Genomic DNA, 13,153 nt, shown 5'->3' on the forward strand with positions numbered 1-13,153 from the left:
ACATATATTGGCAAAGCCCATGAAGCCAGGACAGATCTCTGAAGTTGCTCCAGAACACAAGGCTGAAGCAACAGTGACAGGTTTCTGTGAATGGTGAGTTCACAATCCCAGGGGACATCAGAATCAAAAACCTGTAACCTTTCAGAGGCATAAGAAGGGGTAAAAAATCATGTGTGCACTGCAAGGTGGTGGTAGGCTCATTCCAGTAAGTAATGCAATGAATTTAAGGGCCATTTGGTTGTGGTGTTGAGGGGAGAACTTTACAGAATAGGGACAATGGTTGTCCAAGGTTCTTCTCCAACCTGAAAGATTCTATGATTCTCTGAATTGAGACATATCCTGTGAACAATAATATTAAAAGGGTTGGGCTAGATGATCCTTGAGGTCCCTTCCAAACTGTTATTCTATGATTCTATGATCCGGAAGTCCAGCTTTTAACATCTCCTCTGTGGCAAAACTGAAATATCTCTCCTCTCCGAGAATATTCAAGAAGCGGAGTGAACACCCAACACCTTCCACACCCTTCACCCTGCACACTGGAACCTACAGCTGGCCAAGTCCCTTCTTGCAAAGCACAGAGTGCAGAGAGGGCTGGGAGAAGGAGAGCTGGAGCTGGGGAGCTGTCCCTCTTACCCCGAGGTAGCGGCTGTCGTTGAAGAGCCGGGGTGGCAGAGGGTTCCCACTGGCCGGGCGGCTCTCCTCGGGGACGTTCTCCCGCATCCATTTCCGATTCTCCTCGTTGGCAGCAATGTCCTTCTCCTCAAACTCGATTTTGTTGGCTTCCAAGAAACCTAGGACGTCTTGCTGCTGCTTTTTGATCTGTTACAAAAGAGGAAAGTGGGGGTGGGGAGGGGAGAGAAAGCAAAGAAGCTCCGTCAGACCGTCTCTTCCTGATAATACATCTCAATGTGGAAACAAGGGGGTGAAAATGGAAGCAATAAGAAAATTCTGAGAATAATAAAGTAGCTTCTAAAAGAGTCAGATCTCTGAGCCTTGACTTGGCTCCTATCTAAATGAAGAGGCTGAAATCTAAAGTCACTGTCCCTGTGCACATGGGAGTGTTGTGAACCTTAAAGGTTTCCAACCAGAAGCAAAGGTGTGAGCAGTGCCCTCGCAGGGGCTGGCTGTGTTCTCCAGCCCTGACAAGGAATTCAGGGCACTGAATTTTTTCAGGTACAGTCAAGTTTGCTGGAGGGACATCTGAGGTACAACTTTCTTCTTTCATGCCCCTGGAAGAACAAGGCTGAACCCATCCTCCCCAGAGTCCAGGTTTTTGTCCTCCTCATGAGGCCACACACCTCCCTGCAGGCACTTCTTGACAGAGATCACATGAAGTCATCAGTACCAGTAAAATCCAAAAAAATTTGGCTTGTGTTTCTTTGGGGAAAAAAAAGAATCCATCCCCTCTTCTGCTCTGCTGTGGGGTTTTGTAGGGGCAGGTATGGTCTCTGGAGAGCTGTGACACCCCCAGTCCTTGCTGGTCTGAAGAAGTGGTCTTGGGGGGGTTGACTGCACAGGCTGGGTGAGATCCCACCCCTGATGCTGCCCAGCCCCTGTGTCCAACACCCCAGTGAAAAGCAGGATTGTGCAGTGCTGGCTTCTTCTGGGAAAGGTGGTGTTTATTACTGTCAAATAGAAGTTACTGACTTCCTGATAGAGAGGTCCTCTGCTTATGCTCTGCTCTTCCTCTGCACAACTTTACCACTATAAAGGAAATCATAACCATGCACATCCTGGCAAACATTTTTTTGTTTTGTTTTTTTAAATGGGATTTAATAGGATATCTGTTCTTTTCAAATTACTCTCTTGGCTACAAAGCCAGTCCAAGGCCTGGCTTTAAGCTAATTAGCTCAGAGCAACACAAGCACCATCTCATACAGATGTTGCACTGCTTCTAATTCAGGTCAGCTCCCCCGAGCAGCCTCTCCATATACGGCCAGGGGAAACCAGGCAGCTCCAGCAGTCTCCCGAGGGCAGGGCACAGCCAGCTGAGAGCTAAATATGGAGCCTGCACCCCTGGCTCACACCCCCAGGCATGGAGCTGGACCCTGAGCCTCAGGAGAGTGTGAGGTGTTAGTGTGGGGAGGGGTGTGGGTGAGCAGAGCTGAAAAAGATGCTTGGAGTCCTGCAGCATCCATCAACTCATCCTTTTGCAGCTCCTCTGGGGTCTTGGCTGCACCACCATGGCCCAGAGGGAACCAGGCCAAAGGAACCTTGGGCGGGGTGATTTAACAAAAGGAAAAACAAAACCTGGATAAATAAATCTGCCTCTATCTCAGCTCAGTGCAAAGGGACCAGCCCTGCTCTCCTGAGGGAGATAAAAGAAGCTGCCAGCCCAAGGGCTTGCAAAACCCAAGACAATTCCTCCTCAAAAGTCAGCAGCTGAGCTGGCAAACCCAACCACCAGGTAGCCCTGTACCCTCAGACAGCAGAACATTGCTGGCCATCAGCTGGTTTTCATCACAGCTAAAAATAACTGAAAATGGACAAGCCAATGCCACCCCGAGGAAACGATTTGTGTTGCAGGCTGTGTCACAAAACATCCCTCAGCAGGTAAGAGATTTCTTCACCTGCCTTTAACAACAGGAGTCTCAGCAGGAGGGAGCAGTCTGGGGAAGTTTTTCTCCCTCATGACACACAGCTCAGAGAAAATAAAAAGCAAAAGTGAGCACTTCCTTCAGAACTATTCTGTGGGAGTAAAATAAGGGAAAGGTCTTGGTAATTGTAACCCCCTCTGCCTAGGGTCAGTATCTAAGGCAACACACTGACCTGGGAATAAATGTAATTTTTTTTCCAAGAAAACTAGTTGTATATTAATTAACCACTTCCCACCACTTTAGAACTGCAGTTCCAGATAGGTTTTTTTTAGCCTTAACTTATTCCAAAACCTGCTGCTTAGTGACAATACACTGAGGCACTATAGTTTAAAAAAAAAAAAAGTTTTTTCCCAATGTACTATTAAACCATACACTCTGCCACCCAAAACAAGAACTCTGAGTTACACAGCAATTAGCATTTTGATCTCTTGAGACCTCTCTTTATTTTTTAAATCATTTTTCTATTAGTTTGCCTCCTTAACCATACACACATCCTCACAGCATCTCAGTTTGGTCTCCAGCACAGACCCTTCCAGGGCAGAATCCACATGCCCAGTGCTTCCTGCAGCACCCAGGCTGATGGAGCTGGACTACCTCAGCCATTAAGGTGCTCCTCAACATGAAGATGTCCCTGACCACCCAATGTTGCCATTATTTCATATGAAGGACTTAAATGCAGGTTTCCTCTCAGACACATGTATGGAAACCACCTCTCTATACACTGCCACTTTGCCTATTTTCACTCCTTCTCCCAACTTCACGGAGCAAGGACAGTGTCTGGGTTGTTTTTTCAGCTACATATGGATCCCAAGCTCATGACCAAAGGACTATTGCAGCAGATAACCCTCTCTGCTTGCTTATGAAGATCTTGCAAAGCTGGAAATGTGATATTTTTCCTGCTAGAAAAGGCAGCGTGTGGAAGCTGAACTCTCTCAGTCCATCTGTGGTCAAAGGAGGTAATTCTCCAGAGAGCTGGAAAGAAAAGCAAAGAGTTGGTGTTGATGCATGAGTAATATTAGCTTGAAATCTCGGTTTTCTGGCCAAATTTAAAAAGCAAGTTGGAAGCTAAAGAGGTGATTTCTTTCCCTCAGCTCCTCAGATAAGTTTTCCGATCATCGTAAAAATCACTGACACAAAAGCCTCCAATGCTCCAGAGAAACATGGCAGAACAGACACCAAGCTACCAGATTGTGTTATTTTATGGGATTTTATTTAGAAAACTTTTATTAATCTCCTGCAGTGGAATCCACTGGGAGGGAAGTGCTTAAAATAGAGCAGGAGCCGCCCGCTTCAGGGGATTTTGTCTTACTCGAAAGGGCAGACGCTCTCCTCAGGACAAGAGCCTGGGAGATGGTTCCTGCTGCCCATGTTTGGGAAAAGGAGCCTTTCTTCAGGATGTACATGTCAACACTTAATTCCAAAAAAAAAAAACGCAATCCTCTCTCCCAGTTGTCTAAATGAGGTACGGACACCATGCAGCTCCTTTCCAGATCCCACACCTCATCCTACGCAAGCAGCCCTCGCGTCTGAAGCTATTTTGGCCCAGGAGCTGCAGCTCCCCACAGCTGGCAAAGACCAAATCCTTGTTTATCCTGAGTGTTCCTGACACGTTTTGCAGGATGGGGAGCTGGGAATGTGAGGATGGAGCTGACAAACCAGCACTGGAGGGGCAGGAGGACTTGTGGATGGCCATGAAAAGACCAGAAGAGCAGAGAAATCAAGGGCAGGGATGGGGAGCCACCTGTGAGAGGCTGCGGGTGGGATGGGAGTGAGGAAAAGGGAAGGATGGAGAGAGGAAGGGGTGGAGATGGGATGGAGACAGAGGGATGGGAGGAGTTGGGATTTCCAGGGGGAAAGGCTGCATCCTGCTGGAGCTCAGCACTACCCTGCTTGGGGGAACGTTGGCCTCAGAGGTGGCTTCACCCCCAGAGCTTCCCAGGGCACTCTGGTGGGAAAAGCAGCTCAAAGCACCCAGGTGAGTGGGAATGTTATCCTGTGTGCTGAAATTCCTAAGGTAACACTGAAGGGAAAGACTGAACCAAGTGGAATCTGTTGGCACTTGGTTATGACCCAGAGACAGAAATCTATGGCAAGTGGCTGGTGGTTCAGGGCAACCTCACCACCAAGGTGTCACCTCCTGCACACAAAACCTACACAAACCTTAAGAGACTGATTCTTCCAGCAGTTTTTTTTTTTTCCCAAAAAAATCTCCTTGTGTATCAAGATTCTCTGCCTTTCCAGTTCCAAGCCAACCATGAAACACAACACTTTCAACCCAGCATATGCACAGAATAACATTATGAAAATGAACAGTTTAAAATTATGAACAAGTAGAGTCTCTTGCTTGAATACACACCAGAAGTTAAATTTAGTGCTCAAACTCCCACCAGTGGATGACATCAGGAATGGAGGAGAAACCACGTCACAGCTGCCAAGAGCTGAGCTACTTGGCCAACAAGTGGCAGTCCACCAGAAATGGAGCTTGAATACCAAAGTGGGCAGAAAACTTGCTAGAAAATCCTGCATCATTTCACCCTCCGTGTTTCCAAAGTTTCGTTCTTTTCTTTTACTCCCAATCTTTACTCACTGGGAAAAAAAAAAAAAAAAAAAAAACCAAACAAAAACCAACCAACCAACCAACATAATTGGTAGGGGTGAAGCAACAAAGCAGCTCAGCTGGGCATTTAGATGTCACAGATTCCTGAGAGGCCCCTAAGCTTGGTCTCCATCCCCAGAACACTTCAATAAACCACCTCCAAACAGGCCTGGCCCTGGGCTTCCCCAGAGTTTTCTCTGGTTTTATCGTAACACCCAAAAGGCCAATTTTTCTGTTGTTTTTATTTGTATGAACAAGCCAGAATGGTGTTTCCTCCCCTATATTACCTTAAAATTAAGAGGTGCCAGTTCTGGTGGTGCTGGGGGCCACCAGCTCCTGAGAATGGTGGCCAAGGAGTGGGACACTTGTAGGTACCTACAGCTACGAGCTGCTTGATCTCAGCTTTGCTGCTGTCTCTGAGGAGCCTCCCAGAGATTCTTGCCTCACTTTTCCTTCTCTCTGCTGGGTAGAACATTTACCTATTTTTAGGTCTGGGTAATTATCATTACAGAACTCAAACCACTTCTTTGTTCTGGATATTTTCAGCCCAGCTTTACATGTAGTAACCCCATCATTCTCCCTCCTGTCTGTGAGGCATGAGACTGAGGACAAATAGAGCCAAACCACCGTGAACTTATGTGACCTAAATCAAACACAGAAGGCTGGAAAAGCTCACACTGTACTTGTGCTGCTTTTTTGGGGTTTTGGTTTTTTTTTTTGAAGAAATTAGGCAGCAGCCAGATGGGCTCCATATGTACTTACTCTCTCCCTCCAGGGCCTTTTGGGAAAGCTGCTGGCATACCAACATGTATCCTTGCTGTGGTTTGCCCCCCAGCAGCTTAAAAATTTGTTTATTTGGCCATGGTTCTTGCCACCCACCAACCCTGGGCACACTGTGCCAGGCCAGGAGGGAAGAGGAGAGAGCACCAACTCCATTCCCATTCCTCATGTGAGGTTCTGGAAGACACTTTTTAAAAGCAGGAAAAAGTCCTGGGCTGAAAGGCTACAAATCTACCACTCAGAGCAGAGCTGGGGGGAAATCCAGGCTTGTAAAAGCTTTTTGCATCATAACCTGGAGGTTGCACCAGGTCTGGAAGCACATGGGCTGCCTGCAGTGGGGTATTATCCAGGGACAAGGTACCACACCACAGATCAGGCTTTGCAGCACAAGCCAAGGATATGGCTGGAACAAAGGACAAAGTCTAAAACAAGACCACAACCCACTCCAGAAACTGCAGAAAGTTACATAAATGGAAAAGCTGATTTGTGGGAAGAAAAAGTAAAGCTTCCCTTATGGATTATAATGCCATTGTAAGCACACTCAGCACCCAAAGGCTAAAAAATGTTCAGCCCCTCACCAACAAAACCCAACCCAAAAGTGAGTTCAACAGGTTTTTTCCTACCAGAAGAACCAAACATAAAGGTTGATTTCACCTCTGGCTACTAAAGACCTGGGGATTGGGATTCTCAACATAGCCCAAGGCTCTTACAGACTCAGCACCCACTCACTTTTATTTACACTTTGACACAGACAGAAAAAAAAAAAAAAAAAAAAAAAAGATCCCCAGTGGAGGTTTGGCTCCTAGTGACAATGGAAAAACAACTGCTGAGAAAGAGGATGCCAAAGGCTCTTTGCAGCTACACTGTGTGGTGATTTGGAGGGGCTGTCACTTGGTACCTGACAAAGCAGCCACCTGCCAACAAAACTTGAGGCTGAGTAGCCCCTTAATCATGCTGGGGGCATAACCACATGAGCAATTGACAGCAGCAGATCTATAAGAAGTTCATCTTTATAATGCTGCATGATAGGAAGTGAAAAATACTTGGACTCCAGTGGTATGGACTCTTCCACTGAAGCACAGGACTGGAGGTCAATGCTGCAGCAAGACTGCTGAATGATGCTGCTCTTCTGCCAGCCATGCAAGATGGCCAAGCCTACTGAAGCTCTATTACAGTCAAATTTTAATAAGAAAGACACTAAAAGGCCATAAATAGGTCAGAACTGGCTTGCCACATGACACTGAATGTCTGTTGAGCTACTTTTCTCCAGCAGTGGCCAAAAGCAGATTCCTTTACCCATTAGTCAAGTATGAGGACAAGTAACATTTCCTTATTTATATCTTCCCAGCTTCTGGCAGCCAGCAGTAGCAGCACTGCCTAATGAAGGTTTGATTTTTTTTCAATGTGTTTGAAGTTTACTTTCTATGAAGACACCCTAAAGATCAACATATTATCACAGCTTTCCTCAAATTCTGCTCTTAATAATTAATATCCAAGCAGGGAGGGAATGGAGGGGGTGAGTCCATCCTTTCATACCTGCTCCTCAAGGACTTGTTGTGCTCCTACCAGGTCTAACACAGAACATCCCACAGAACACCTACAGACAACATGTAAAAGTACCATTTAATATACTCCAGATTTTGTCCCAGTACATCAAGATGGTTTTGTGTCAGCTGAAAACACACCTCTTTTCCTACTAGAGCCATCAAATTCTGCAAATCTTTCTCTTTTGGCTTCAAGGAAAGGATGGGGACAATGTGCATGCTCCTTTACCTCTCCTCCTTACTGGCTGCTCCCCAGTATTTATTTTTTTTCAGTCACTCATTTAGCTTTTCCTGGCATGATAAGGCTCCTGTACCATATCAGCAGCATCCTCCTTGTTTTGCTCAAGAGCCCAGCTCAGCCACAAGCAAAAAACTCACAGGAGCATTCTGGATGGCCATGCAGATCAGATGCAACATGCCTGTGGCCAGGATATCTGTGTTCTCACATTAAAAAAAAAAAAAATTAAACATTCTTCTACTGTTTGCTTTAGGTGCTTCTATCAATTCTGTAAAGTGCTTAAAATAAAAAAAAAAAAAAGCCCAAACCTCTATTGCCAAAACAAAGTTAGGCAGAAGTCAGGGTGCCAAGGCTCTTCTCCAGAGCAGCCATGACCTGTTAAAAGTCCAGAAGTAATCAAAAAAACCCACATTATTTCAAGGTTTTATCACAATACCCCTGAGCAGGGTACTGCACTGGCTGATGAACAGAGCCTGTGGGGAACCATCAGTCCCTTCTGCAAACACAGATCCCATCCAGAGTTTAGCTTTTGTTTGTTTGGAATTTTTCTTTTTTTTAAAGCTCTGTGAAAAGTGACAGAGATGCCCAGCAGGATTATTTGTCTGGGTCTCAAAAGCAAACAATATCTACACAGTCAAAACTTTCTTTTTCAGAGATCTTAATCCAGGATTTTAAGATACTGCTTCCCTCATCAATCAAAAAATAAAGACATTTGCTTATGGGGTAGAAGCAAGACTTCTTCCACTCTGCATTTCCACACACAAGATTCCCAGCAGAGGGGCAGGGGAGGAGTTAAACCTCAAGAAGTCAAAAGAAGGGGATGGCAGCACCAGAGCTGTTGCTAGAAGAGGCACCAAACCTCGCTCAGTTCTTTTTTGGAGCCAACCTAACAGCCAGAGCAGGGAAAAAAACACTGAATGCAAATAATGTTTCCAACTGCTGAGCACTGGGTGAGGTGTTTTGCCTTTCAGGAGGTGTCAGATTTACACGTGTCCCCTCTCAAAACCAAGGAGCTGAGCTTGATCTAACAACGGGCTGGCTGACTACCCCTCAGTGCTCTGCTCCAGGACCCCGGGGCTCCAGGAGGAGGCAGGAGAAGCAGAATTCCCTCCTACCTTCACCGGATTTCTGCCATCAGCCCCCCAGGGAGCCCTGCTGGATTAAGGAGGAACTTTGCTCCTGAAGCAGCCTGGTGTCTCTGGGCACCAGCTTGACCCCCAGCTCCCCCAAACATCAAACCCTGCCCATCCTCCAGATGCAGGGACTCAGCCCAGGCTGCTCCAACCTCACCTCCTCCTCTGAGGAACCACCAGAGGGACCACCAGGGAAGAACAGCTCATCACAGGGAAGAACAGCCCATGTACATTCCAGCTGGGTGAATTAGGGGTATGGACAGGCACGTTCTTGAGCTCCAAAGGCTGCTGTCTGAGCATGTGCTGGCCCCTTCTCACACCAGCGTCTGCATGACTTGGGGTGGGTGCATGGAGGTCAAAGATGGAGAAACTCCTCCAGTCGGGGGTTCAAGCCAGCTCACCTTGCTGAGAAGGAGACATTTGTGCCACCACAGGGAAAGGCACAGGGCTGGGAGGGAACCAGGGGATGCAGGACTGCCTCTCCCCAGCAATACTGTCTCTAACCACGGCCTCGAGCTGCTCCTGTCTCAGGCCTCTGCTCCATTCAGCATCAGGAAGGATTTGCAAGTGCAAATAACTCCCATCTCAGGGTTATTTGTTTTCTAGTTTCTTTTATGACTACACTATTGAAGGCAGCCAAAATAAACGGATCTTGCAAAAAAATCAAGCTTCCAGACCTAAGCCTCCTCTTATCTTGCTTTAGATGAGGAGGCACAGAAACACTGATGTGATGCAAAGCCAAAGCTGTAACCACCCCACCGACCCCCAGACCCACCACAATCAGGGGGCAAACACCCCCCTTACAATACAAAATAAATCTGACCCTTGGCAATTTTCTAAGCCAATTTCGTGGCATTTGACTTTCATAAGCCTGAAAACTACTGGGCTGGTCCAAAACCAACAGAGAGACAGCTTCCTAGGGCTGGAATACAGGCTCCATTATCTGGGTTATCCCCAACAAAGCACAAGCAGCAGCAGAACACCAACTCCTCCTTTACTCCAGGCAGTTGCTCTCTGCAGCAGCTGTGGAGCTTGGCAGCAGGCTGGGCTTCCCTGCATCCCAACTCTGAGAAGGGTTAAGGAAAATCGGAGAGATCCACTTTTCCCGAGAGCCAGGATAAAACTCCCATCACTCCTGATGCTGGGGAAAGCTGACAAAGGAGGGAAGTAGAGGCTGCAGTGCCCTGCAGGCAGCACCAGGCTTCCAAGGTTTCTCTACCTGGGAGAAGAAAGCACAAAGCCCAACGCCTGCTCAACAAAAACTGCCCCGGGGGCTGGAATGAACTCGTGATGGATCAGCCAGAGCAGCTCAAGCGACTCCTCCTATCCGAGCAAGGTTTGCTGCAGGAAAGCAGCACTCTGACAACAAACCTGTTGGCACGGCTCCCGAATTTCCCTCATTAATCACCGGTGGTGTTCACAGCTGTCTGCTGGGAGGGCAGAGGACTGAGCTGCAAGAAACCTCCTGCAACCTCTTCCCACTTGCCCCCCAATGCCACCCTCGGGCTCGGTGCTGGTACCAAGTGCCTGAAACTCCTCCATTCCCACTGGGAAATGTCCAACCACCACACCCCGGACCTGGAGCAGCCCCACAGCCACCAGCTGCACCCCCCCATCACCCATCAGGGGGCTCCCTGCCACCACTCTGTGTCCCTTTTTCCAGGCAGTGCCAGCCGGGTGAGCTGTGCCAAAAGGGATCTGCTTCCTTCCTTCAGGCCTGGGGTGCTCCATGGGCAACTGGGAGAGGAGCTGAGCAGAGGGCAGGCTCCAGCAACACCTCTCCTCCTGGTGTCCCTCCAGCCCCAGCACCTCACTCTGCTCTCTTATCTGAGGCATGAAAAAGTTTTGGGAAACGGAAGCTTTTGCTATATGGGAGTTAAAAAAACCAAGTTTTTAAGTCTAAGCTAACTCTGTCACAGACTCCTTGGACAATTTCACCCCTCAGAGCTTCCTTTCCTAAAGCTGTTAGTTGGCAGCAATAATTTATTTTTTTTTCCAAATCACTGCTCAATTACTTTGTTTGGCTTAGAGATCATTTCTGGCTCTTTCTACAACCAGTATCAAACACACCACAGCCCAGCCCCACAGTCAGGCTCCATGCCCTGACCATAACACAATTCCACACAGAAAAGAGTCATCAACAGGTTCAGGATCATGTGAGCCACAGAACTTCCAGGACCATGATAAATTTCTAGATGTTCTGAAGTTCTCAACATGGCTGAGAAAAACAGAAGTGGAAGGCATTTGAGACTGAGACCCTGACTGCCTGCTCTAGAACCTTTCAAAAGGACTTCAGTCCTGAAAGTCTGGATCCCAACACCACTGTCAGGTTCTGAGCCTGGTTTTTTTTCCAGCCAGTCCCTCTCTGAAAGCAAACATTATTCCTCTTATCTCCATTTTCATAGAGGGCTCCAGGACAGGTCTCAGTTGTCCATGTGATGTTGGCAGCAACTACACAGAGGTGGCTGTGGTGTTGTGTCAGCTCAAACAGCACAGCTCCCACCTCCTGCCACCTCCCAGCTCCATGGCCTGCACAGCACTTGGCCAATATTTCCTGGGGAAGCAGCTTGAGGAAAGAGCCTGGGATTACCACACACCACAGACAGCTCAGCAGAAGCTTCCAGTTCAGGGGCTTCACTGACACAGCTGCTGTTGTAATGATTTTCCCAAAATCTGTGGATTTATGGTGGTCCTGAGGAGCCATGCACAGCAAAGAGAGTAGAGAGGGAAAACATTTTTTTGGTTTGTTTGGCTAACAGGAGCTGAACTTTGGTTAGGAAAGGAGTTAAATGCACGGGCAAGCATTTGCAGGAGGCTCCTGTGGTTTGCAATGAAAGGAAGGTTTATTTCCTGTCTGGTTTAGCACACAGAGAGACTCCATTAACTGACAAGCCTAAAGGTTTACAGCATTAATTGTTGTTTCACTGCCTTTATACTGCCAGGCATTTATTAGCTTTAAATAAAAAACTACTTTAAGAAGAAACGGAATATAACCACCAGGATCCCACGCCAAATCCAGGTGCTGCTGTTCTGTATTAGTTTCTATCCTGAAAGAACTCATACACCACAGACATTATTTAGCAAAAAATGTCTTTTTGATGACTCCTGTTTAAAACTACAGGGGACAACAGTCTGTACTGGCATCAGTCTTCTCACCAGTTAATTTCCCTGGGTAAGACTTCAAGTCCCTGTCACCCTGGGGGCCCTACATCCCCTCTTTATTTTAATGCAGACCTGGCCAAAATATTTTAACTGTGTCTTTAAGGGGGAGAAGAACTGAAACCTCCCAGGAAGTGGCCACATGGCAGTTTCAAATGTTTTCAGTAGCTGAAGCAATACAGGAGTTGGCCAACTTCTGCTTGCAAATAAGACATGAAGGCCAAGGCCTGGGGGCTTGCTCTCAAGAGGAGTTCTCAGGAGACATCCTGAAGTCACTTTTTTACAGGAATTTTAAAAAACAGAGCATTTTCCAGCACAGCAAGGCCCCGTCCATCAGGAAGCTGCTCTTAGCCAGTGCTTTGATGCAGCCAGAAGGGAAGTGCCACCTTCCAGCCCAGACCAACAGCACCAAACCAACCTGAAGAGCTGCACCAGCTGACCCTTGGGCTCTCTTCCAACCTTACATTCCATAATCTGGATGATGCCCAAGCCCTGGTGGCAGGCATGGCCACTGACACAGCCATGACCTGGAGGGCACTTTGCAACCCCCACACTAAATTTTTTAGACCACTTTTGTCACTGTGCTATCTTGGTTTTGTCTTTTTCTAAACTGGTAACTTCCTCCTGCCTCCATGCAAGCCAGCATCTGCATATCACAATCAGAAACTAAGGCAAATCCACATAGATTTTATTTTTTAAAGGTTAAGGCCCCCAGCTGTTTATTCACTATCAGATGGAGTTCTTCAGGCCTCTTCTCCTGGTAAAGAGCCAAAATAGCTTCATTCCCCTGATGTTCTTCAGTCCCAGCCTGATGCTCCACGGCTGGCAGTGGGAGCTGACAGCTACCCTGACACCTTCCAAGCTGCTAATTTTGGTCCCAAATCATCACATGGAAGACCTGGGCTGTCTGACCAGCTGCTCCTGAGTTTATCCAGGTGGCAGTTCCTGGAAGGAACATTCCCCAAGGCAGCTTTATGGACCTACTTGGATCTCTTCATAGCACCCATGACCCAAACCTCAGTCTCCTGTGAGTGGTAGGAAGGCTCTCACAGCTGCCTCCTGGGGCACTTCCATAGGATGAAAGGAGGCAGAAATTTAAAGAAAGA

General features: G+C 47.4%; 1 protein-coding gene across 1 annotated transcript in view; it reads right to left on the reverse strand.

Moving 5' to 3' along the window:
- The window catches only part of SH3BGRL (SH3 domain binding glutamate rich protein like), a 31,888-nt gene that overhangs the window by 8,927 nt on the left and 9,808 nt on the right, over positions 1-13,153 (reverse strand). The window contains exon 2 of the mRNA XM_071757397.1: positions 634-819. Within this exon, the coding sequence (XP_071613498.1) occupies positions 634-819 (186 nt within the window). The remainder of the gene's footprint in view (positions 1-633; positions 820-13,153) is intronic.

Source organism: Heliangelus exortis, chromosome 14 (genome assembly GCF_036169615.1).
Source record: "Heliangelus exortis chromosome 14, bHelExo1.hap1, whole genome shotgun sequence".
NCBI classification, from domain to species: Eukaryota; Metazoa; Chordata; class Aves; order Apodiformes; family Trochilidae; genus Heliangelus; species Heliangelus exortis.